Source organism: Ambystoma mexicanum, chromosome 7q (genome assembly GCF_040938575.1).
Source record: "Ambystoma mexicanum isolate Mex_15411 chromosome 7q, UKY_AmexF1_1, whole genome shotgun sequence".
NCBI lineage: Eukaryota > Metazoa > Chordata > Amphibia > Caudata > Ambystomatidae > Ambystoma > Ambystoma mexicanum.
In genome coordinates, this window is record NC_090941.1 from 154283184 (window position 1) to 154307299 (window position 24116).

Genomic DNA, 24116 nt, shown 5'->3' on the forward strand with positions numbered 1-24116 from the left:
CTGCATGAACAGGTGCTGAAGGAGGTGCCACCGATGATGTTGACAGCGTGGCTACTGCAACAGGTGTCCTTCGATAATCATACAACCCTGTCAGTTGAAGATATTTAGCAGCATACCTTTGGCACAAACTGGAGTCCACCTATGCCTAGTGGCACCTGATTGAATGCTGAATTAAGGAAGACGTTCCAAAGCTCTGAGCATAGATGGAGGTATAACTAAGTTTCAGCAAGTGTTGGTAAAAGGTGCACTGGGCATGCTTTACTTCGGCCCTTGGTTGTCCTTCCAAGGCGCGGTAGTAACTCCAGCATCCGGATGGTGCCAGCTAAGATGATTGGTACTGCCTGGGTGGCCTCAGGCCACCCACAGGCTGATCCGCTGGTCCTGCTTCTCACCAGAGCTAACCTGTTTAACCTTTACAGGCTCACTGCCAGTGGAACTAGATTAGCAATCTTCAGCACCACAGCCACCTTGAGCTCTCCGTGTCCTCACCTTCCATAGTCAAGAAAAGGAAGTAAAAAAAAACAAAACATTTAAAATAACCACCCCCAAACAAAAATGATGCAACTAGACAAATTACTCAAAGACAAACGGTAACAAGGTGAGGATAGACAGAAGGAATAGAAAGGATAGGGGAAAAAACGTCAATAATATAAAATTAGGTAGAGAACAGAATGCATGTCTATCTACTGGCTCTCCATGAAACCCCACTAAAAGAGAGGCATCACCTATACATGTGAACTGCGCACAGTACACCAAACCTCGCAGTATTTGGCAGTTTCCCATAATTCAGTGCTTTCAAACGATCAGAAACGAATGCAAACTCGGAACAGACTCTTCAAACTTTGCGATGTACATGTGCAGTTGGTAAATATCACGGAATCATCCAAATGATATGCCTCACTTCATCAGCGTTGCAATGGCTATGCCACTGGTTTCTACAACCCAAACAGGAGAACTTTGCCAACCTTGTTCAAAAATGGACAAATCAACTTTTTTAATGGTACACATGTAGATGCAAAGGTCCGAAAAATCTCCACTTCCATCATTCCACATCCCCACTGGTGTGCAAATTGCCATAAATTCCTTTCTTGTACTTAGTTTGTTTACCATTACTCGTGTCTTAAAACGCCACGTTGTCTAACAATTTCCCAAAAGTACATGCAACGCATCCAATCGACTTATTCTATTTGTCATAAGGCATTGTCCACTCACAGCTCATCCTCTGCCACCAGCCGTTAACTTACCTAGAAGGGAAAGTTTCTAAAACCCCCTTCTCGTATGTGTTTGTTAACTTTGTTTTGCTGTCACAAAACACTGCAATGTCTGTACATTTCCCAAAAGTGCATGGCACGCATCCACCTAAAAACACCAAACCATCCCAAATGCTAACGTCACCGTAATGTGATTTTACCATGCGAGGGGGTTAGAAACTACCCTACTGTCTGTCCAACCCATCAAGAATTCCTTTACCCTGAAAACGCCTTGTGGTTTCATTACCCCACCTAGCGAAGTTGCATGATCCCGTCAACTCCACAACCTCATGCGTTGCGCGTAGAACAGATACACATGGAGTAGTGTAATTACCAAAATACTTGAAATGTAATAACGATTACCCTACCTCCATTTCACTGAACCCCCATACCATAATCCCTGACCCAATCACTTAAGCGAATTTAGGACACAATCCATACACAAAATTGTCAGCGTCATCCATGACAAATATTTTGTCTAAGGTTACTTAAATCATGGCCTATTAAATAAGGTATATGTTGTTTTGTGTAATCAAATTGCGCTTATTAAAACTAAAATTACTATTTTCTTTCGTCCGTGTGGCAAACTTTGTGATTCGACCATACAGAGTGGGAAAATGCTTGTAAACATTTCTCACCCACTTACGAACCCCAAAGCTTTTCAGGTCCTCCTCATTTACCCTGCCCACATTCTTCCGATTGGGGGAGCATTTAAGGCATGTTTTAATTTAGGGACTTTGCTGTATTTTGTAAAAACATAGTGAAGCCCAATGTCAGATTTTCAGAATGTCAAAGCTTCTGCTCTTGCAAAGCATCACGGGAAATATATACAAGATTTTGGTGGCAGGGGCCACCCTACTCTATGCTTAATTTGAAAAAAACATCTAGACATATTTCTGCTAAAGCAACACAAGCACATATTTCAGTGCTTTCTTCCACCTGAAGGAAATGTTCAAAATCCATCCAGTGGTTTGGGTTGTGGGACTGAGTAAGAACATCTAAGAGTGCCCGCCATGGAAAGTACCTAATACTTCGGTATTGTTGGCCGTGGCAGTCTGGGCCCGTGAAAGCGGGAGTGGGTCTGCAGTCAACATATTAATCAAATCTAGTCAGGGAAGAGATTTCCCTTGAGTTGAGAGATGGTCATATTTATAATGAAATGTAATCCCGTAGCTTTTTGAAGCCACTTGATGTGCTCTTGCACGCTCTCCGTGCTATGCGCGCTCTGATAGGGAGGTATTGGATCCAGTTCAGGTTGGCAGATCGTTGCTTTGAAAAGCTGTAAATAATGTGGGTCTTGAATTGTTGGCAGTTAATATATGTGCAGCATTGATGAGTTGAGTGTCTTGGCATAGCCCCAGCTGGGTTATTCTGCACACATTAGCTCTTTCCTTCTTCCTCCTTTGGTCGATAATGGAACTACCATTTGCAGTCAGTTGTAAAATGCAGCGCTAGCTTCTACTGGGTTTTCAAGCGTTTCAGATTCAAACCAGGTTACACACCGCTTTAAATGCAGGTGCAGCACATGTTTCTTTGTGATCACTGTGCTTGAGAAGTCGCTCTACAAGGGAGGCCCCACAGTATGTATTTGGATCTAAATGTAGTGCAAATTTAGTGTGACGGCGGTAGGCTGCCATTTAAGATTGGCCGCTGTTTTCTGGAAGCACTGGCCTGCCAAGAGAATCACTTAGCGCACAATCACTCCCAATGTAAAGGTAACCAGATGACGAATCCGTGCCACACTGAATATGAACATGGTGACTTTCCAGAAATAATTATAAATGCAGATCAAAGGTTTACAAATAGTGTGCCTGGTCCACGTAAACAGTTGTGTATCCATAAATGTTAAAATCAATGCCACTCATAGTGAAATCCATAATGTGTTCGGTGCATTTTAAACTTCACGGACAACGAGGCTGACATTAGCCCAGATTGCTGCCTACTCTTTGTCACTCCCCTCCTTTTCATGATCTACTCTTCCCTTCCGGGTGTAGGGGATCAGAGGATGGGGCTGGTGACTTATTTCAGGGACACTCTTTTTTCACTGTGGCTCCCGCTGCTTTCCCTGCCTGGGGACAGACAACATGTTCCAGCAAGAGCGGCTGGCGATATGTTTTAATTGGAGGAGGGATGTAAATGGTAACTGTTTGCCACAAATATGCAGAAGCTACCGAGCACAGTGATGGAGCATGATCTAGGCCAGGATGGTTCGGAGGGGACAGGCGAGTTCTCCCCATGAGAACATTTTGTAAATAATGGGTTCAAGTGGTGCATTATAGATCACACTTTCTGTGTAAAATTGGGTAGAAAACCACAGTTTGTAGAATAGCTTGTGAACAAATCCAATAGAGGCAAGTCATCCGCAGTGCAGAGGAGCATTTTCATGCTGCCTTTCCCACAACAAAAATTTCATCCTGGCTTTGCCCATACATGTCAATTCTTGTTTCACTCATATATGCCAGTATTCCCAGACAAAAACATACTCCCTTTTGATGTGTGCAAAATGCCATTAATGATACTATAAGAAAACATGTCCATTCTGGCTCTATCCCCATGTAAAAACATACTCCTGTTGGCTTTGTCAGCAAACATCTTCATGCCACAATATGACATGCCATGCCATAGTAAGAAAACATGTCAAGACTGGATGCCCCAAAGGAGGCCAGTCTGCCCAGCTAATAGTGCTTATCATGTTTGCTTTACTCTTGATGCCCAGTAAAAATACTACGCCACAGTAATAAAACAGCCAGACTTGCTGCACCAAAGTAGTCCAGTATAGCCACATACTAACACTTATAATGTTTGCTTTACCATTAATACCCAGTAGAAATTCCATGCTACAGTAAGAAAACATACCCATACTGCATACCCCAATTGGGGCCAATCTAGCCACATAATAACCCATATCATGTTAACTTTAACATTGATGCTCGATAAAATAAATGCCATACCACAGGAAGAAAACAAAGCTAGACTGGCTGCACCAAAGTAGCTACATAAAGACAGTTATGTTTGATTTACCATTTATGCTCAGTACAAATGCTTGCCACAGTAAGAATATTTTTGTGGCTACATATTTATGTGTTTTTTTTATAGAAATTAATTTAACTGAATGAATGTTTTGTCCCTAAAATCCCATGATTCGATTCATAACTAATTTGAGACATGTGTGTATTGTGGGCTGCAGATGTTTTCATCTGTTTTGCTGAATATTTTCCTTTTTACAGAATGTTTTGTATTTCATTTTGGCCTTCTAACTTAGTGTGCATGAATGGATAGTGTGTGTGGGGCTGGAGATGTTTTTGTGTTTTATGGAATATTTTTCACTTTGTGGAATATTTTTCTTTTTGTTTAGTCTCTTTGACTTTAGTCCCCATGATAGGGGTATTGTGTGCTTTGGGATGCAGGTATTTTGTGCATTTCTGCAGTATATTTCATTTTGCAGAATATTTTTAATTTCGTTTTGACCCCTTTACCATACTGTACAGTGACCATATGGAATGGCTGGTGTGGCTGGTCATCTTCTGGGTTTTGTGGAATATTTTTCATTTTGCTTTTTTTTTTTAAATTTCATAATGTCCCTTCAATCGTACTGCACATGACTGAATAAAGGTATGTGCCTGTGCGTTTGTTGGGTTTTGGATGTTGTAGTTTTCAGTGTATATACTTTTCGTTACGTTTACACATGACATGACTACAGAAATGTCTCGTCAATTATCGGATATTGTGGGTTATCTAATGACATTTCAGCACCTGCATGAAGCCCATTGCAAAAAAACATGTTTTTTTCAGTAAATATTGTAGACATTAAAAGGTTGAGGAAACTTTGCCACATGAGGTGCGAGTATTCAGATGTGGCCCTATCAGTTGTCTGACAAATTAGGTGTACTTTCATGATTGGTTGCAGAGGAAAACATTTTTGCCTTTTCTGTAAAGTTGGATATAACTTTTAAAAGCTTAACTGCAATTCCCCCTGATGCGCAGTTCAAGAGCACACTGATGACATGGCAGCCATCACACATGACATCACTTATGAATTAACAGTGAGAGGTTTGTTTTTGAAAATGCTATTTAAAGCGGCATATGCACTGCTTGTCCTAACTTCACACCTATCAGCAGACACTTCAATATACATAGATTTGTCATCGTTTACTTTTGTCAGATAGTTCTTTATGGGCAAGTAACAGGGAACAAACGATTTTCCAGTTCTTGCAAACGACTTCTTCTCTCTGTCCTTGAATTGGTACATTTAGCTTATAAATCCCATCTACTATTTGGGAAGTGGAAACATGTGTTCAGCAGTAACTTCGGCCTTCCTCATATGTCCAAACCCAATGCTATGGAAGCAGTCCTGTGTTGAAAGGTTTATACTGCTGTCTTCCAAAGCATGATGATTAAGCAATTCGTGGCGTCCAACAGTTTTAGTATGACTCTGCTGCAACACACGAATGAGTAGTAACATAAGTGAGTGGTGATAGGTCTGTCAGGGCTAGAAATGTCAAGCTGTTCGCTGCTAGCCAGGCCTCAAAGAATTCACTCAACCCCTCAATTCATCCCATGCACAGAGTATACGATTTCCTACGTGCCAAGAGTTAGTTGACTAATGGCGAGAACACATTTCAAGGCATCGGCATGCTACTACATTCTGTATTTCTCATCAGATCAAGCTTACTGCCAATCCCAACCCAGAAGAAGGTAGCCCCCAATCCTGTCGAAAAGGAGTGCTTACCCAGGACTTGCAAAGGTCAATCGGGTGGACACCTTGCTATGTATCCTGTGCTATAAAAGGACATTATTGCAATGGAAGAGGAGGCCCTTTAACAGTTGAAGTTGTATTTGTTGGATACATGAAATTGAAGGTTATCTAGAAATACTGATTTTACAACAGCATGTTTTCTTCCTTCTTTCACGATTAAAGATTACATTTCTGCATTCAACTTCAAAGGCATGAGAGAGGACTCTGTTAGCATTTACAGCGGTAGAGTACGTTTTGCATTTGTACTGAAATACACCACAACTGTTTACATGTACACGCAGTTCCCAGTGGTGGCATACGTGACGTCCTCTCTGATGCCATCAGTGTGTTCATGAGCTGCACCACGGGGGGATCAGAGTTAAAGTGACTTAGCCTACCTCAACTGCCAACTTCAGGGTTTTTTATGTGTTAAACTGGAACAGCTTCAATGGCTTTTAATTGTTCCTGGTCATGTGACAGCGACTAAGACTGGATGACCAGTGGACCAGCCACATACTGCCGCCGGCACCTTGCCCCCTGAACCACCACCTGTATGTGTGATGAAATGACTACTGCTTTACAGCAATAAAGGGATGAGTAGGGTCTAAAATCCCAACTCGGCCCCACACTACTAATCAAGGAGCAGTGATACCAATTATGGTGGGGAAACAGGCACAGCTCGACAAGTATACATCCTCTGCCTCTTTTGGCAACATGCGCCAAGGACATGCTATTCCCTTCCGGAGGGGTGTGAGTTGGTACAGAAGCAATCCAAACAACAATCCTACGATGGTACTAAAATAAACAAATGTCCAACCACGGTCCTATAAAAATAGGAACTTGAATAATACACACAACTAATTAAAAACACTAAAGACACACTCCTATAAATGAAACACAGAGAATGCAGTCTTTACGAACAAAGGGGGCCGTCTGGGTGAAGACAAGGGAGCAGGCAATTGATTTGATCTTGAAATGTCAAAAGTACTTGACGGTGTCTTTAAAAGGTAGAGAGTAGGGTATTGTCAGTTGTAACGGCCCTTTTAAGGTGAACCAGGGAGTGTGAAAGCTTTCGGCACCTGACTGGTGTAGAGTTGGTGACCAGTGGCCAGGTGATGTCGCATAGGCAGTGCTGGAAGACTCTGTGGTCCTAGGTACGGAGAAGTCTAGTCTTCGCTGGTGAGTGTTCGCCGGTAAGGGCACTCGGCTGGCTCAGCATCGCAGGACTGTAGAGGCAACGCCTTGGAGCTCGTAGAAGCTGGTAACCAGAAAGTCGAGTTGGGGATGCTGGAAGACTGAGCTTTGGCATTGAGAGGGACTTGGAGATGCGGAGCAAGTCGAGTGTCGAGGTTGAAGATGATTCTGGTGGTCACTTGCAGTAGCTTGGACTGCACCAAAGGGGCCCAAACCAGCTTCAATGCATTTCAGAGATGCAGATAGAGCCAGTGGTCAATTGTTTTGTGTCTGTGGTTGCTGTGAGGCGCAGCACTGCGTCTCAGAGGTAATGTGAGTCCTTTCTGCTTCCATTCCGAGCCAGGAAGGGTTTTAGAAAGCACTTGCATGGTTCTGTCACTTCCAGTGAGCAGGGTCCTGGGTACCAGTGTCTCAGTTGCAGTTTGCCTTGTCCAGCCAGCTGGGCATAACACATAGGTCCTGGAGATGGTTAGGGGCAAGTGCCTGCCTCTTTGGAATCGACTGTATCCCCTAAAAGAGTTCCAGGTGTATCCTTGTCTTGAAGTCCAAAGATTAATCAACTAAGGGGTGGAATCCCCCCTTATGAAGGCAAAATGCTACAGCAGATTGGTCTTAAGAAAACCTGTTAGGGATCAAATACAGGCTTCTGTAACAAGTGTCCTTTGCCTTCTGATATCCTACCCAGTCCTACCCATATCCTATCCTGTGTGTCTGCTAGCAAAACCTAGCCGAATCCGCAATAGTGCAACCCCGCTCTGGGCTAATGACAATGCAATGTGAGGAATCTCTTGAAGCACTGTTTCCCAGGGGCCTTCCAAGGGAGTGTTACTGTTCCTCTGAGAAAGGTGTTGACTTGCCTCAGGGGTATTAAAGAGACGCTTCCTTAGTAGGGTCTCACATGGTTGTGGTAACATCAAGGCCAGATTGATAATACACACACAACCCTGACATGAATGAGTCACCTCACCAAGCTTACACTCGTATGACATCCACATACTCGTGGATTTATGATTCTGTAATTCCAGCAGCTATCATGTTAGTCTAGACATTCATTATGTTTAATTATTATGCCACTTCCACCAGGTTGACTAGGGGCACACAATGATTACATTTTGAATCCAAGCTGGTTGCAGTTAATAAGCCGCCTCTGCCTGTTGGTACATTGTGTTCCAACTGCTGAATTCAGGAATATACATGGGACATTTGAACCTGCCCTGCTAGCCAGCTGCTAGGGTATGTCAATAGACAGTCTCTGCCAGGTACATGACATTATGCTTTTTGGCATGAAGCATATATGAAAGTTAGCCTGATTAACAGAGCCCGCTTTCAAAGATTGCAGAATCTGCAGGATTTTACTTATAAAAACTAAAAAAAAAGCATAGGCTTCTACACCCTAGCAGATATCATCCTATCAGATCGTGGTCCCCAGAAGAGGCAGGAGACTTAATCAAATATCTTCCCACCTTCCCACTGTCTCTTCTATGTTTGTACTTTTAGATAGGGCCAGGCCTTTTTTTGTCTTTCTCTAGAAATAATTCCCTTAGGCCACTCCATCACCTTAGGCAGTGCACACACCTAGTCAACTAAGTATTTTTTTCTAGACCAGCTGGTTCTTCCACTTCGGCCACCACAGATTGAACTGTGGTAGGTCTGTGCCCAACAGGACTTCTTTGGGTAATCCAGGTAGAACCAGCATCCCTGCCTTACACTGTTCTTTTCCCATGGCAAGTTTTCACGTTGAATTCACATAGGACAAAGGTAACCAGCACCAAAGGACGTGGATTCACTTGCTCTGCAACTACAAAATCTGACTGGACAGCCATCTGCCAGCTCTCCATATCCAACATGGTGTGGATGTGTTGGCTATCGGGGCTGATGTGGTCATAGCAGGTGTGCCTGGACAACCCTGGAAAGGATGACCACCTCTTCGGCTGTCTCTGGAGTTTTATATTCTGGTTCAAGCCAGCAGTTGTTATCTGTGTCCTATGAAACACAAAAGCTCATCATGTCAACTGGTTTTGGTGATGACAGAGTGGGACAGACACAAGCTATATGTACAGGCTCACTGTAGTCATACAATCAGACTGAGGGAGGCGCTAGTGGTTTTGGAGCTATTTTCCGGATATCTCTGCCTCTTCTGGACGTCTTTGGTAAAGATCTGGCACAGTCACTGGATGGACTTTGTGGGAGGTGAATGTTACTGAGCCTGACTGTTACACCTCAGCGCTTGCATCGTCGGGCTCATAGGAAGATTGTTGCCCTCCACAGGGGTGTACGGTGTTGTGCAGCCCTGTTTTACTAACTCTGGCAGCTGCCTTGGAAAATAGTTGTTGCAGCACGCCCATTGGCAATTACGGACCACAATTGCCATGATTCCTGAGGCTATGACACCTGAGCCTCATTCTCGTCTGATTCCGCCTCCTCCTCAACTTAAACCTTGGCACGGGGCAGAACACTGCTCCTGATTGAAGTTGCAGCCAGTTGTTTGAAGTTCTGTCTTCTGCCTTCCAGACCTGTTTTCTCTGTGAATCAGACCTTGCTTACCCTATTGGATTCCGATTGTCCTGCTCTCTGAAAGACTTTGTCTCTGTTCGTGTTCCGAGCACTCTTTGTCCCCGGACTGCTCTGCTTGTTGATTCGGTATTCTGCTGCCTGTTTTGTGTACCAGGCCCTGCATACGTTTCCCAGATTGGTTTTCCTGGTTCTTTTCATTCTGCCTGCATCGGAAACAGCATCTGACTGCTGACTGCTGTTTTACGCTGCACGGGTCCTTCGGTGCCTTTTGGTGTTCATCCAACTCCTTCTGGTTGCCCACAGCACGTTGGCATACAGAACACCCGCTGTTGACGACTGTTGCACCGGTAAGTCACTTCTTGCTCTGACTTGATAACGCTCAGTGCACTCTGCTTGTGCCCAATTTCACCATCTCTTGCCACGTTACCCAGTTGCTGGTTGCTAAGACTCCCAGACAAATTACCTACCTGCATCCATGAAAACTGCTGCTATCAAGTCACCCATTGGCTGATAACACCTGCTGCATTAGGCCATTCCATCCCGATTGGACTTCTGTTTCCTCACCTTTAGTGCACGCAAGGACGCTAATGATGGACGCAAGGACACTGATAGTGCACCACCCGGCACTAGTGCACCTTTCGTTCCGCCCGGGTTTAGCTTCCTTACTAACTTACCTGTTTGTTGTTTTGTACTTCCGTTTCCTTCTTGGATATCAAAGATATGACTATCAGCTATTTCATAACAAGCCTTTTTTGATCATCGGTAAACCCTTTTCTGTTAGGCATCCATAGTCAGAATAGCTGGTAAAGTCCTTCCTTCATTTATAGGTGGTATTCCAGCATTTTGCCTCAATACAAGGGGAGGGCCTTGCTCAGGTATTTCTAGGGAAGAGTGTTTGGATAAAGGGCATACCTGTTACTCCCAGTTACTTACCTCTTGTTCTTCCCTTACAGATGGTTCTGTGGCGGTGCGTTCTCCCCGCTCTTTTAAGCGATCCGTCTCTTTGTCTGGTTCTACCCAGCAAAGAATCATATTGTTGAAAATAACTTGTTTCCTCACTGAGAGGAGGCTCGGTTGGAGGCTACAAACCGGGCTCGTCAATCAACTACCCAGATCAGTACAGTCCTGGTCTCCGATTTAGCATACTCCCCGTTCGGTGAGTAACACTGACAGCCAACTGAGGTCACAGTCCTTCTACAAATCCTTGGTCTCTTCTTGATGGTACTGGACCTGGTTACTCGGGTGATGGGTCTTGTCCCAACAGTTTCCACTGCTGTGCCTGGTGGATCCCTGTAGCTGTTTGGATGGCCTGCTCGGGTGCTGCTTAGTTGAGTTGTCTCACTGGTCTTTGCAGGGGGATGGGCATGGGAGCCACAAACTGCTCCAAGACAAGCTCTTCCTTTTTTTAAAAAACTCAGCTGCTTCCTTCCCATCCACTTCTCTATAAGAAACCTTATCCGGTACGGCATATGTCTGGGACTTTTCTTGGGTCTATGAATGGAAATCCCTAAGGTGTTGATGGTGATATTTTGAGTCCCTGCCCAGTTTCTCCAGGATGCTATTCTGGAGAGTGCTTAAATTGGTCCCACTCATTGGCATTGAACACTTTCTATGCTACCTGGAGCAGTTCTTTAAGAGGTGTAGTGAGCCTACTGGTCTTCTCCCACTGTACAGCTTCTGCTATCCTTTCAAAATTCAGCAAGAACGCCTGGGGGTACCACTTCTACATAATCCTATAGAAGATACTCAGCTTGTGCCAGTTTCTGCTCTGCAAATGGCAGAGGTGGTCAGTTGCTCTTTCACCAGTTTGTCAAGGAGGCGGACCAATTTTTGAGTTTCTCCTTTGGCACCAGCTCCTCTTAGGGCTTAAAGTCCTTTGTCAGTCTGCATCTTGGTGGCGCCTGATGGCTACTGTCCAAAGGTATTGAGACCCGGACAGACATCAGCTCTCTTAGTTCCTTCTTGTCTCTCGCTACCGGGGTGGGCAGGGCTTTGCAGAACAGCAGGCCAGATAAGTGGATGTCACAGTTGCTGCTGATCCTGCTTCCTTGGAGCCCTCTAGATTTAATCTGAGTTCAGGTACCCAACAGCTCCCCTTCCAAAACACTGCCAGGGTCTTCGGGGTCCCAGAGGTCATCAGAGTCCACATCGATGGTGGACTAGTTGGGATGGGGATGCCTCGAATCTAAAGGAAGCCCCAGAAAATCCTGTCAGGGTGGAGGAATATGTTCCTGCACTCAGTGCCTGGGTGACAGTTCCCTGGGTTTGGGCTGTGAACTTTTTTCTGGTTTTGTTAGGGTGTGTCAATAACCCTGATTAGGGGCTGTGTGGTATTGAATTAGTTGACTTTTGGATCAATTAGAGAAGAAAAAGTGCATGAAAAATTCCCACAACTGATGCCAGCAGACACGGGTTTCACCTGGGACCAAGAGGGATGCCCAGACCATATGTTTTAGTTTACTATCTTTTATTGGAGGATTTGTTACAAGTGTTACAAGACTGGGGAACGCAAAGGAAAATGGGATATTCCCAAGCAAAACAATAGTTATGATGGTTCTCGCCAAAGTGAGAGTGGGTCCCATTCCCCTCAGAGACCCTCCTGTTGTACAATGTCTCTTCCATGGGATGCAGGTTCCTATGCCTTACCAGCCTCTGAACAAATGTCCCAGTTCAAACAGTTGAAAAGGGGTCACATCACTCCTTCCTTGCAATGTGGTCTTCAGGGTGACCCAAACTCTTCTTGATCTGAAATAGATGCAGGCTTTCTGGACTCCCATGCCACACCACGCACTGTGGAGTACAATCTCAAAAACAGAGGAGTCAATGGACAGAGCTGGCAGAAGGAGCTAGAGATTTGGCTGGGCCTCCTCCTGGGTCCTGTCACCTTACCTCTATGATCACATAGTAGTTTTCTTGCCTTGTGTCGTTCCTCTTCCCACTGTCTGATCCTTCCGAGGGCCGAGTGGGTCCACGAGAACCTTCCTGTTCTGGATTATTGGAAGCTGGTTATCTCACCTCACCTGAACCTTTCCTTCACCTCCTGGTGTTCTTTTTTCTTCTTCCAGCTGCTACAATGTTAAAGCCTAGTCTGCTCATGTCTCTCTGCCTGCCGTTGTTATCTCTAAGCTCCTACCTCCTCTGGGCTTTACCTCCCCTGGAGTATCCCTCGCTCAACCTGGTGTTTAACCTTCCAATCTTCTTCATACCACCTTCACTTTCACCTTTCTCTCACAGTGCCACCTTCCTCTCTTTCCTCCTCATCTGCATCAGACTCTTTCCCTGATATTACCTCCTCTGTGTAAATGTCAGCCTCTAAATTGATCACCTCCTCTTTCTCCCTTGGTTTTATCACCTCTTCCGTCACCCTGATTCATACCACCTCCTATGGACATCCACTCCTGTGTCCTGATGCCATCACCCCCTCCTGCAACCATCCCCTTTCAGACATTCCCACCTTCTGTCACTCTCTTAACTCTTACACCCTCATCCTGTCCTCTACCTCTCTGTTTTTACCTCCTCAATCTTCACCTTCTTAACTCTAACCAACGCCTTCTGTCCACTCTCACCCTCTGATATTATTACCCTCTCTGTGACCCTCTTAATTCTCTCATCCTTCTACTGCTCTCCAGTGCTGTAACCTTTCCACTCTTCTGTTCCTCCAGCCTCTTCTCCTTTTACAGCTCTACATTCTCCAGCCTTCTGCAAACGCAAGACTCCTGCTCCTGCAACCCACCCTGGGCAAGTAGGATGGGTGCTTTCATATTGTGTTCTCTCCTTCCTCTCGGTGAGACTTTCATTGATTGTCCGCACAGTGGCATGTAATTGGATGAGGCATACAATTGGCCTTTGTACCTGAATGCACATGCTGCTGCATTGGGCTCAAGGAGCTAGATCATGTCTATGACTGGCCAGTTCACCGTCTTGCATGTTAACCTTCCTCATTCTCTCGAGTGATGCTTATGCTGAGCCGAGGTTTTCAGTGTTTATAGTGTTTGAATTAGAGGTTGAAAACACGTTGGATACGCTTTCAGAGCATATCCATTCTATATTCAGATTGAGTATGCAGTGAAATATAAACAACATGTTTCTGTAACTTTGATACCCCCGATGAGCACTCTGTGTTTGGCAAATCACAGACTACACAGGATCTGCTGACTTGTGGTGTTGATTGCGGGTTCCACAATCTCTAGGAAATTACTCATCGGATTTAGTGAGTGAATCTGTAACTGTACGTAAACCCAGGCCCCTGAGTCACAACGATGGTGTTGTTCACAATCAATAGCAGTCTTCATCACATGCCCCCCCCCCTTTCTCACTTTCTGGGCTTTAGGACAGGCCAGGCTGTGAAGGTGGCTTTTATTTCTCTAAGAAGAAATCCTGGGGTCACTCCATCACCTTTGGCGGTTCACCCAACCAACCAAGTAAGTCTTTTGGTATTCTAATTGACACTGCCACTTGGATCAACCTAAAACACTGATCCAACTGTGGTATATCTCTGTGCCAGATGAATTTTTCGGGTACCGCAAGGAGAACCGCCAACTCGGCCTCACAGCCTTTGTACTCGACACGTCAAATCCCCAGAACCAGACAGGGGACTTCATCAGAGGAGATATTTAAATAGCAAATGCCATACTGCCACCAAACAATGAAAAGACCTATTCCTGCACATTCCATCAACTAAATAACTGGTGAAAATCATACAGTAGTATAGGCTGTGTGCATGCAAAATGTTTTGCTTTTCACCCTAAGGGAACAGCATTGTAAAAGGCAAATAAACACAATGTCTTTCAGCATTACATAACTTTTGAACTGTCGAATAGATTTGCACCAAATATTTCCATACATTTGCTAGAAGCTTGTGAACCTTTTCTGTAAAATTTCATGCAGAATTGTCAAAGGGTTCAAAAGAGCTAAGAAACAGAATGCTGTAAAAAGTGCTGAGGTTTTGCCTTAACTATAGGGAAATGGCTGTCACCCTATTATATTGATGTCCTAAGAGCAAAATGGAACCATTTATATTGTATGTATATGTAGGTTCTAAAGGGCACTAAAATAGTTCAATGGCAAAGTTGACCAAATTAAGGCATCTAGACATCACAGAGTCTGAGCGTGGATCGTCCAGAACGAAACTGCACACTGTATGCAACGAGGTCAAAGAAAAGGCACCAACATGCCAAGAAACTTACTTCTGTGCTCTGTAAATGTATTTTGAGTTACCGGTAAGTCTGTATAGCAAGAGAAAGACATAGGCACTGCCAGCCACTCCATGACAGATCCCAGGTCCCTTCTTCAATAGCCCCTTCTGCCAGGTCAGCTCACCGCAGCGTATACAGGTGTCCAAGTAACAGGGCTTCTTGGAAAGCAGATATGCCTTGGCAAAAAGGTATGCAATTCCTATTGAAACATAAAAAAAAACACTTTGGTAAATAGGTTTTATGTACGGTATGGACAGGCACTAGCTCTTTACAACAAAACATTTTAACATGGTATAGCAACACTGGTCCCCGCCATAACAGGTGTTTACACTGCAGTGTAAGTATCTCTCAGATAAAAAATATAAGTGAATATTCATTACACTTTTCTGGGTGAAAGTAAGACTAGCGCCTGGAAAACACTGCAATGCATCAATGCATTAATGCATTACATGATTCAAAAGAGTAATTAGAAGAACAATGTACACGTACACACATAGAAGTCAGTTGTGTATGTGTAATGCTTTCAGCTGCACCTCCTCAGAAGGCCACTTTCAACTGGACCTCCGCAGAGGCATTCTCCCTTTCCTCACCTTCCCCCAGAAATCCAATGTCTTCAGAGCTCTGGTCTTCTCAAGGCAAAAGCCTCTTCCTCATTTTGCCTAATTCCTCCCTTCGCCCCCTTCAACTAATCCAGAACAGGACTGCAAGACTTATCCTTGGCCTGAAGCCCAAGGACTGCATCTTTCCAGCCCTTAAATCTCTCCACTGGCTCCTGGTTGCTGCGAGGATCAAGTTCGAGGCCCTCTGCATCATCCACAAGGCTTTCGGGGGCCTGGGACTGCTCTACATCCAACTCTCTCACCCTAAATATCTCCCTGCTAGAGCCCTTCGGTCGTCGAGCTCTAACTCTCTGCAGATCTGAATGTTATTCCAAGCAGAGAATGGGGAGTAGATTTCTCTCCTCCGCAGGTGCCTTCCTGTGGAATGGCCTCCCTTGCCCTCTCAGACTTGAGCCAGATCTCCTTAAGTTCCACAAACTTCTCAAGACATTCCTTTTCTCTTCTTCCTTCCCTCTTCGCTCCCTTGCTATTGTCCCCGTCTGCCTCTTGACTGGCTGTCTGGTTCCTTCAGAGTCTTACAGGACACCAGGCCTTCCTAATCCAGTCTACCCCTGCACTTGGTCTTCCCTGACCCCCCCCACACCCCTCAACCTGAACTTGCCCTTCTGGGCTCCCCTCGGACTCCCTTCCCCCCGCACTAGCCTGGCTGGGCCTGCACCCTTGTAGCCCTTCCAGTCCCTTACCCCTCCCTTAGCTGTAGACCTTTCTTCCCCTACATTCCCTGCTTTCCCCTGGCTCTGTCCACCTGTCCTCCCCTGTCACTTGCTTTTTTCTCACAGGCCCTCTTCCCTGACCGGCACTCCCCCTAAACCCTCTCTCCGCTGCACTTCTCTTTACTGCACTTGCACGATCAGAATATCACAAGGCCTAGAAGGATTGTTTTTGTTTGTCCTCCCTGTTCCCCCACACTCTTGTCTTGTTGTGTCTCGAAACACACTGTGTATAGGCACATTATAAATACCCTATAAATAAGTAAAATAAATACACACCCAAACTATAATGGCCACAAAAGAGAAAACATACCTAAGGAAGCGTGAAAGGAGTAGCCAAAAACTAGACCATTTAAATGATGGTTTAAACCGTGAACTGCATAATGCCACATACGATTTGCTTTCTTACATACAGGAGGACCACCTGAGCTTTCAGAAATGCATGAAATGTCGGGTCTTTCCTATGCCTTAGGGAGATAATGAAGCCTTTACCAGCCCCACATAGGACACCACTACTGACTCATTAAATGAACACAACCTAACTCTGTGACAACCAATCTGGCTACAAAAATCATAACCGAGTACACCTCATTGTATGCTTCAGCCCAGTGTCACGTTCCGCCCGTGACGAATCTGGAAGCGTTGGCACCTCTATTGATGTGCCATTACGTTGGTCATCCGTAATGCTGCAGCAGTCTAGATTACTTCAGGATGGCCGCCGCCATTTTTTACATGCCTCCGGAGCGTCACTCGAAAGGCGCAACCATTCCCACTGTCAGTAAGCATGCCTGTAGTTTCGCTCCGTTGCCTTATCCTCCTGCCAGGTGGATTCTTTCCTTGTTTGCCTTGGTTTCTCTCTTCCGCTCCGATTTGGCTTCCCGACCGCTTGTGCTCTGTTTCCGACTTGGCTGTTTTCGAAGCCTGCCGCTGTGACTCACTGCATGACTAGGCTCCGGCCGGGCTTCTGTTGTCATTCACAGCCGAGTCTGTTCAGCGTACTTTCTTCTCATCAAAAGTGATCGCCCCTGTCCTTACTTATCTTGGGTAACCTGCTTCTTTCGCTAAACGCAGGTTATTTTCTGCTGTGGGAATCCTTGTTCATCACTGCACGCACCCCCTGGGTATTGGAAGGGAACATCTCTTGCTCCTCCCTTCTACTCTGGACTGGATACATTTACTCAGGAGCTGGAATCATCCCTGGAAGGCGGATTTACACAGTCTACTGTTATCAACCATCTTGGGAATCTGCAGAGATACGCCTCGGGATTTTTTCAGCCGCAAGGCTTTTCCCCTGTTTGGGGTCAGCTCCTCAGAGTTCTCCTGTGCCTATGGTATCTGCCACCTGGACAAGGTGGCCTGCGGGGGAGCCCGCCCTGATCTCTTCGACGAGAAAGGAAAGACGAACCGAAGGCCCCTGATCAGTAGAAGTAAGAAGACAACAGATTCTTCAGACAGCTCATCAGAAGATTCGGGTGAGATGGATTTGAGGGACGGGTCCCCAGTTTGTGACAGATTGCAACACCCGGAACCTTCAATGGCCTCCCTCGAACAATACCAGGAATTGGTAGCGGCCCTACAAGGACTAACAGCTGAAGTCCAGTCATTGAGAGATGAGAACAACACTCTAGAGAGAGCAGTTCTCTGTTCAGGATGCATCACGCGGTGATCTTCCTCCACTGACCTTCCCTTTTGGGAAGTATGATGGAAATCCTAGACAGCTGAAAGAGTCCCTCGACACCTGTCTCATATTTCGCCTTTCGGTCAAAAGCCTATGAAGGGGACTGAGCTAAGGTTGGTTTTCTAATCTCCAATCTAGTCTGGAACGCGTTAGCCTGGGCCACTCCATTCATCATCCTGGCTGATCCCTCCATGAACGACTATGGATTATTCATACAACACTTCAGTGCTCGGTTTGATCGACCAGAAGCACAATAGTCCACCTACAAAGCTTTACTGAATCTCAAACAGGGATCACAGAGCGTGTAATCCTATGTACCTGCATTTGTTAAACACGCCACTGAAGCAGGGTGGCCGGATTCGGCCCAACAGACCTTGTTCCGAAGAGGGTTACACAAGGACATAAAAGCTGAACTCGCCAGAGTAGTAAGACTAGCCACGTTCCAAGAACTGGTGACCCAGTCCCTTCAGATTGAATACAGGATGTCAGAACAAAGACAGGAGGGACACAGAACCAGACTGTTTCAGCTTCCCGTGACTAACTCACCAGTATCCCCGGAAAAGATCTCAGGTGAAGAACCCATACAAATAGGCACCACCAGGGGACCCCTGACCGCAGAAGAAAGAAAGAGACGCAAGGAACTTGGTCTCTGTATGCACTGTGGCTCCTCAAGACATTTGTTGAGAAACTGCCCGGAAGTACCTCCACGCTGGACTGGAAACGAGCAACCCCGGGCCCTAGACAGGAATAAGGTTGGGGGAAGGAACATGAATCCCTTTGATCAGACACAGTTGAAAGAAGTGCCACCAGACGGCCGTCTGTTGTGTTCAGTATCACGATTCTCATTAAGTCGTCCTCTCCCATCGAGGCACTAGCTATGCTGGACTGCGGGGCGGCAGGACATTTCATGGACATTACTTGGGCTAAGGAAAAGGGTATACCATTGCAGCCTAAGCCAGACCCTTTTCCAGTAGAAGGCGTGGATGGATCTCCATTAAACTCTGGCCCCATCATCCAGGAATCCTGCTCGCTCCCAGTGTCTATGTTTCATTATCAGGAACATATGTGCTTCGACTTGGTTCGTGCTGCCCACTTCCCGATCATTTTAGGTATGCCATGGTTGAGACAACACAACCCAAACATTGATTGGTCCTTAAACACCATCTGCTTTCAGTCCGATTACTGCCATCAACATTGTCTTTCCCAACCACAGGAGGACTCTCGGGTTGGGGTATGAGTATCCATGACCACCACAGTGGTACAAACCATCCCACTACAGTACCAAGAGTATGCTGATATTTTTGAGGATGTCACCACCCGTTTTTTAATACCACACAGAAAAGAAGATTGTACCATCGAACAACAGCCTGAAGTCACCATTCCCGTTGGGAGAATGTATACTTTGTCCCTACCTGAAAGACAGGCATTGAGGGAATACCTGGACAGCAACCTTACCGACGGCCTGATAAGGGAGTTCAGATCTCCCATGAGCGCTTATCTATTCTTCATCCCTAAGAAGGGGACAAGTGAACTCAGGCCCTGCAACGACTATTGCAGCCTAAATTGTCAAACCATTCGCAAACAGATATCCCATGCCTCTCATCAAAGTAGTACTGGAAGCGGTACGGGGATCCAGTATGTTCACTAAATTGGACCTCAGCAGCGCGTATCACTTACTAAGGATCCGAACGGGAGACGAATGGAAGACCACGTTTCGTGCCCCGTTGGGCCACTACGAGTATCAAGTGATGCCCTTCGGCTTGGTCACCGCCCACCCTGTTTTCCAACGTTTTATGGATAAGATATTTGCAGAGCTCCTTTTTTCTACAGTCGTGGTCTACTTGGATGATATTCTTGTCTTCTCTGCCAACATCACAGAACACAGACAGCACGTCCTCAAAGTGTGTCACGTCTACGGACTCATCACTTGCTCGCCAAACCGGTAAAGTGCATCTTCGAGGCCACCTCGATCACCTACTTGGATTTTATCCTCTACAAGGAGGGAATACAGATGGATCCAGGAAAGATCAAGGCCATACGACTAAGGCCAGAACCTAGGACATTCAGAAGTTTTTAGGCCTAGCAAACTTCTACCGAATGTTCATCTCTGGATTCTCGGAAATAGTGCTTCCCATTACTTCACTCCTAAAGAAAGGAGCCAAATTCGAATGGGACACAGAAGCCAGCTCTGCCTTTTGGAAATTGAACGAACTGTTTGTATCAGCTCCCATTCTGGTTCAGCCGAATCAAGCACTCCCGTTAATTGTAGAAGAAGATGCATCAGAAGGCGCCATCAGAACCGCTCTTCTTCAAAAGGGAGTGGACGGATTTGAACATCCTGTGGCATACTACTCTTGCACCCCGACACCCAGTGAGAAGAATTATGCAGTAATAGAAAAGGAACTACTAGCCATCAAACAAGCCTGCGAGGAATGGCGCCATCTCTTGCAAGGAGCTGCCTTCCCGTTTTTGGTGAGAAAAGACCATTGTAACCTGCGGGTTCTCAGTCAAATGGAGTGCAAGAATTCCCGGCACGCCCACTGGGCATACTTCTTTACTAAATTTGACTTTAAAATAACCTACATTCCGGGTAAGCAGAACACCCTGGCGGACTGTCAGTAAGCATGCCTATATTTACGCTCCTCTGCCTTATCCTCCTGCCAGGTGGATCTTTTCCTTGTTTGCCTTGGTCTCTCTCTTCCACTCCGACTTGGCTTCCTGACCGCTTGTGATCCGTTTGCTCCTTCGCTGTTTTGAAAGCCGGCTGCTGTGACTCCTGCTTGTCTAAGTTCCGGCCGTGCTTCTGTTGTCATTCACGGCTGAGTCTGTTCAGCTTACTTTCTTCTCATCAAAAGTGCTCACCCCTGTCCTTACTTACCTTGTGTAACCTGCTTCTCTCGCTAAGCGCAGATTATTGTTCTGCTGTGGGAATCCTTGTTCATCACTGCACGCACACCCTGGGTATTGGAAGGGAACATCTCTTGCTCCTCCCTTCTACTCTGGACTGGATACATTTACTCTGGAGCCGGAATCGTCCCTGGAAGGCGGATTTACAGTCTACTGTTATGAACCATCTCAGGAATTTGCAGAGATATACCTCAGGGTTTTTTCAGCCATAAGGCTTTTTCCCTGTTTGGGGTCGGCTCCTCCGAGTCCTCCTGTGACTAAGGTGTCTGTCACCTGGACAAGGTGGCCTCGGGGGAAGCCCACCCTTATCTCTTCGACAAGAAAGGAAAGAAGAACTGAAGGCCCCCGATCAGTAGAAGTACGAAGAAGACAGGGGGCCTCATTACGGTTTTGGCGGTAGCCATGCCCTTAACAAGGACATGGCTGCCACCAAAACTGGGTCCGGGTTCCCTGAATGGGGAATTACCAGGCCATTCTGAGTTTGGAGGGCCCAGTAATTTCCCATACAGGGAACCCGGGCCCGGACCTTCCCCATTCCCATTTGAGCCCCCATAGGGCTCAATGGGAATGGGTGCAGGGAGCTAACAACGGGCCGATTATGACCGGCCCGTTGTTAGCTCCCTGGTCCCCTCGCGGGACCCGGTAAGGACCCTCGTAATCTTGCAGAATGGGTTTAACGGGTCCGCCTCCATTAGCGCCACCCGTTAACCCATTCCGCAAAGGTTGTAATGAGGCCCAGAGTCTTCAGACAGCTCATCCAAAGATTCAGGTGAGGTGGATTTAAGGGAAGGGTCCCCAGTTTGTGACACCCAGTCAGCTCAGAGGATGCACCAGATGTCACACCCATTTCCAAGGAAATCAGAAACTTCAGATAACCAAAACATAGACAAATGAGAATTAATGTCTTATGGTACTGCTTATTCAACTGGGCCAGCAACAATGCACACCAGAAGGTGCCTAGGATAACATCCACTTACCCAGACAGCCCAACAACAGCACATGCGCTCTGAATGGATCCCAATGAATTAGAATTCTCAATTGTTAATACATTGAGAAACATAAGCAGGAACGTCTTATGGTGCTGCCTTTGAACCAGATAAACCACAACACACATCATTTAGACCACAGATAACATCCCTAAACCTGAAACAACACTGCATCTGGACACACCTTTAATGGCCGCTTAAATCACCAAGAACAAGAAACATCTAGTTGATATTGGCTACTCGCGCGGTTAGATGAGATCCCACACCATCACAAATAATCTCGGAAACCTTTCTGGTGCTGCCTGTGAAAGGCGGATAGCATTATCCCTGCAGTCCCATAGGCAAGAAAATGCTTTGTCAGTACAAGCAATCAGGTAACCACAAAGAAGCAGAAGGAGGCCCATAGGACTGCCTAACTCAATATTAATACCCATGGACATCACTGTTAATAACCAACCATTCCAATAACTAAGCAATTAACAGTAGATACATCAACCAGCAAACAAGCACATCAGAGGCTTGGCCGCTCGAACAGTTACACATAAAACACTATCAATCTTCAATTTGCCATCCTTTCCCCCGCTACACAACCCCCAGACTCACCCAGGCTAACATCGCAAAACCTGTTAGTACAGAACTGAGCACAACAGCAGTGGTTCTCTTATTGCATCACAGACCACATTTACCCTAAGCCAATTTAACTAGAATATCACTAGCACACAGCAAGTGTATCCCATATACAAACATCAACACCTAAGGTTTTGCGTACTGCATTTCCATCTGTTCCAAATGACTCTACCCCTTCCCTTCCTTACAGCAACAAGCATCAAAAGACCATCAGTATGGCAGACATGGCCCTCATTACGAGGCTTCTGGTAAAACACTGTAACACCATTACCACTGCATGACATCCCAGTGCTACCGGGATATTACAGCCGGTAGTGCTACAATTATTTCCATTCCCATGGAGTCCATTAGGACTCCATGGGAATGGGAAACCTGAAGCACTGGCAACGTTGTTAACGGTGCCGGTGCTTCAGTAAACAACATGCCGGTAGGGGCCTGAACTCCCGCCAGGTCAGGCATGCCGGTGCCCCTACTGGCATACATATAGTTTGAAGGTCCAGAAAGGGTGATGGCACATTGCTACCGGCACCTTTATTTCCAGACCGCCAAACTCATAATGAGGGCCTATATAATCTTTTACAAGACCAAGTTACTTTACATTCCACTCCATGCCCACCAAAACAGGCTATACCCAGTGGCTACATTGGGGCTTTGGTGAGACCCCTGAGCATTACCCAAGGAAATTACACAAGTGATATCTAGGGAGTGCCTGGGGCATAACTGAAGGCAAACCGAGGGGATATATTTGATATCATAAATGAGCCCAAGGCAGAGTGTCCCTTGCACATTGCTTCCGGCTATTCCGAGTGAGAAGGTACGTGTCTAGGAGGTGCCTACCCCTTGTACGTTGGTAGGCCGGCAGTAGTACCCGTTATGAAAAATGCAGACAGGAGGACACAGGCACATGTAGAACTGGACTGACAGCAAAGGCAGAAGGCCACCTAGGGGAAGGAATTGCATAGCAATTGGTGGGGCAGAGTCCTGACTGCAAAAAAGTGGATCCTTTCGGGGCAGAACACAAAAGGGAGTGTGGGAAGCTCCCGTGAAATGGGAGTGCAAGAGCTTTAGAAAACACAGGTGTATGGACCCTACTCTGTTCCATGTGATAATGTCTCTGCAAAAATGTCGCCTGGCAAAAAAGTCGCCAAAAGTTTGCCGTTTTTTGAGGGACATTATCACATTGAACGTGCAGGGGACACCCCTGCAGAAAGAGCCACCAGCTTTTCATGAAAAAAGGAGAGGGCATGGCCTAAGGTTAAGCAGTATAATAGCAACGGCAATGGGAGATGGAGGCGTTGGGCAGACATCAAATAGATATAGAACCTCCTTTGGCATGGGAGAATGGCATGGGAGGATGCCATACCCCAAAGAAAGCAACCACTGGGTTTGTGGTGTCTGCGGCATAGCCAAATCTCATGCTGTGGGCAAAGTTCACAATGGGCTTGGCCCCAGATCATGCCCAATGGCCACAGTAGGCATGACACCATGTCTCATAAAAAAACAAATCAGTAAACAAACTTTGGTTAAAGAGACATTATGGTTAAATTTATCTTACAAAATCCTTTGAAATTCTGTGAAACAACATTGGGAAAGGAATGTTACGGGTTCAGTGTAAAACAATATCCCATTACATCTCCAGTTATGGTACCTAAGGTAGCAATTACTTGATCACCACCATGCACTGCCCATGACATCACACA

At 46.0% G+C, this 24116-nt stretch overlaps 1 protein-coding gene across 3 annotated transcripts in view; it reads right to left on the reverse strand.

The window, feature by feature from the left end:
* LANCL3 (LanC like family member 3) overlaps nt 1-24116 on the reverse strand; it is a 398209-nt gene that overhangs the window by 86508 nt on the left and 287585 nt on the right. For 2 of the 3 annotated variants that reach the window (XR_011284080.1, XM_069639246.1), the window contains exon 4: nt 14880-15087. Coding sequence is in view for 2 of the 3 variants with exons in the window: in XM_069639246.1 (XP_069495347.1) it covers nt 14880-15087 (208 nt within the window). In the remaining variant the exon portion in view is untranslated. The remainder of the gene's footprint in view (nt 1-14879; nt 15088-24116) is intronic. The other variant, XM_069639247.1, reaches the window with a different exon arrangement.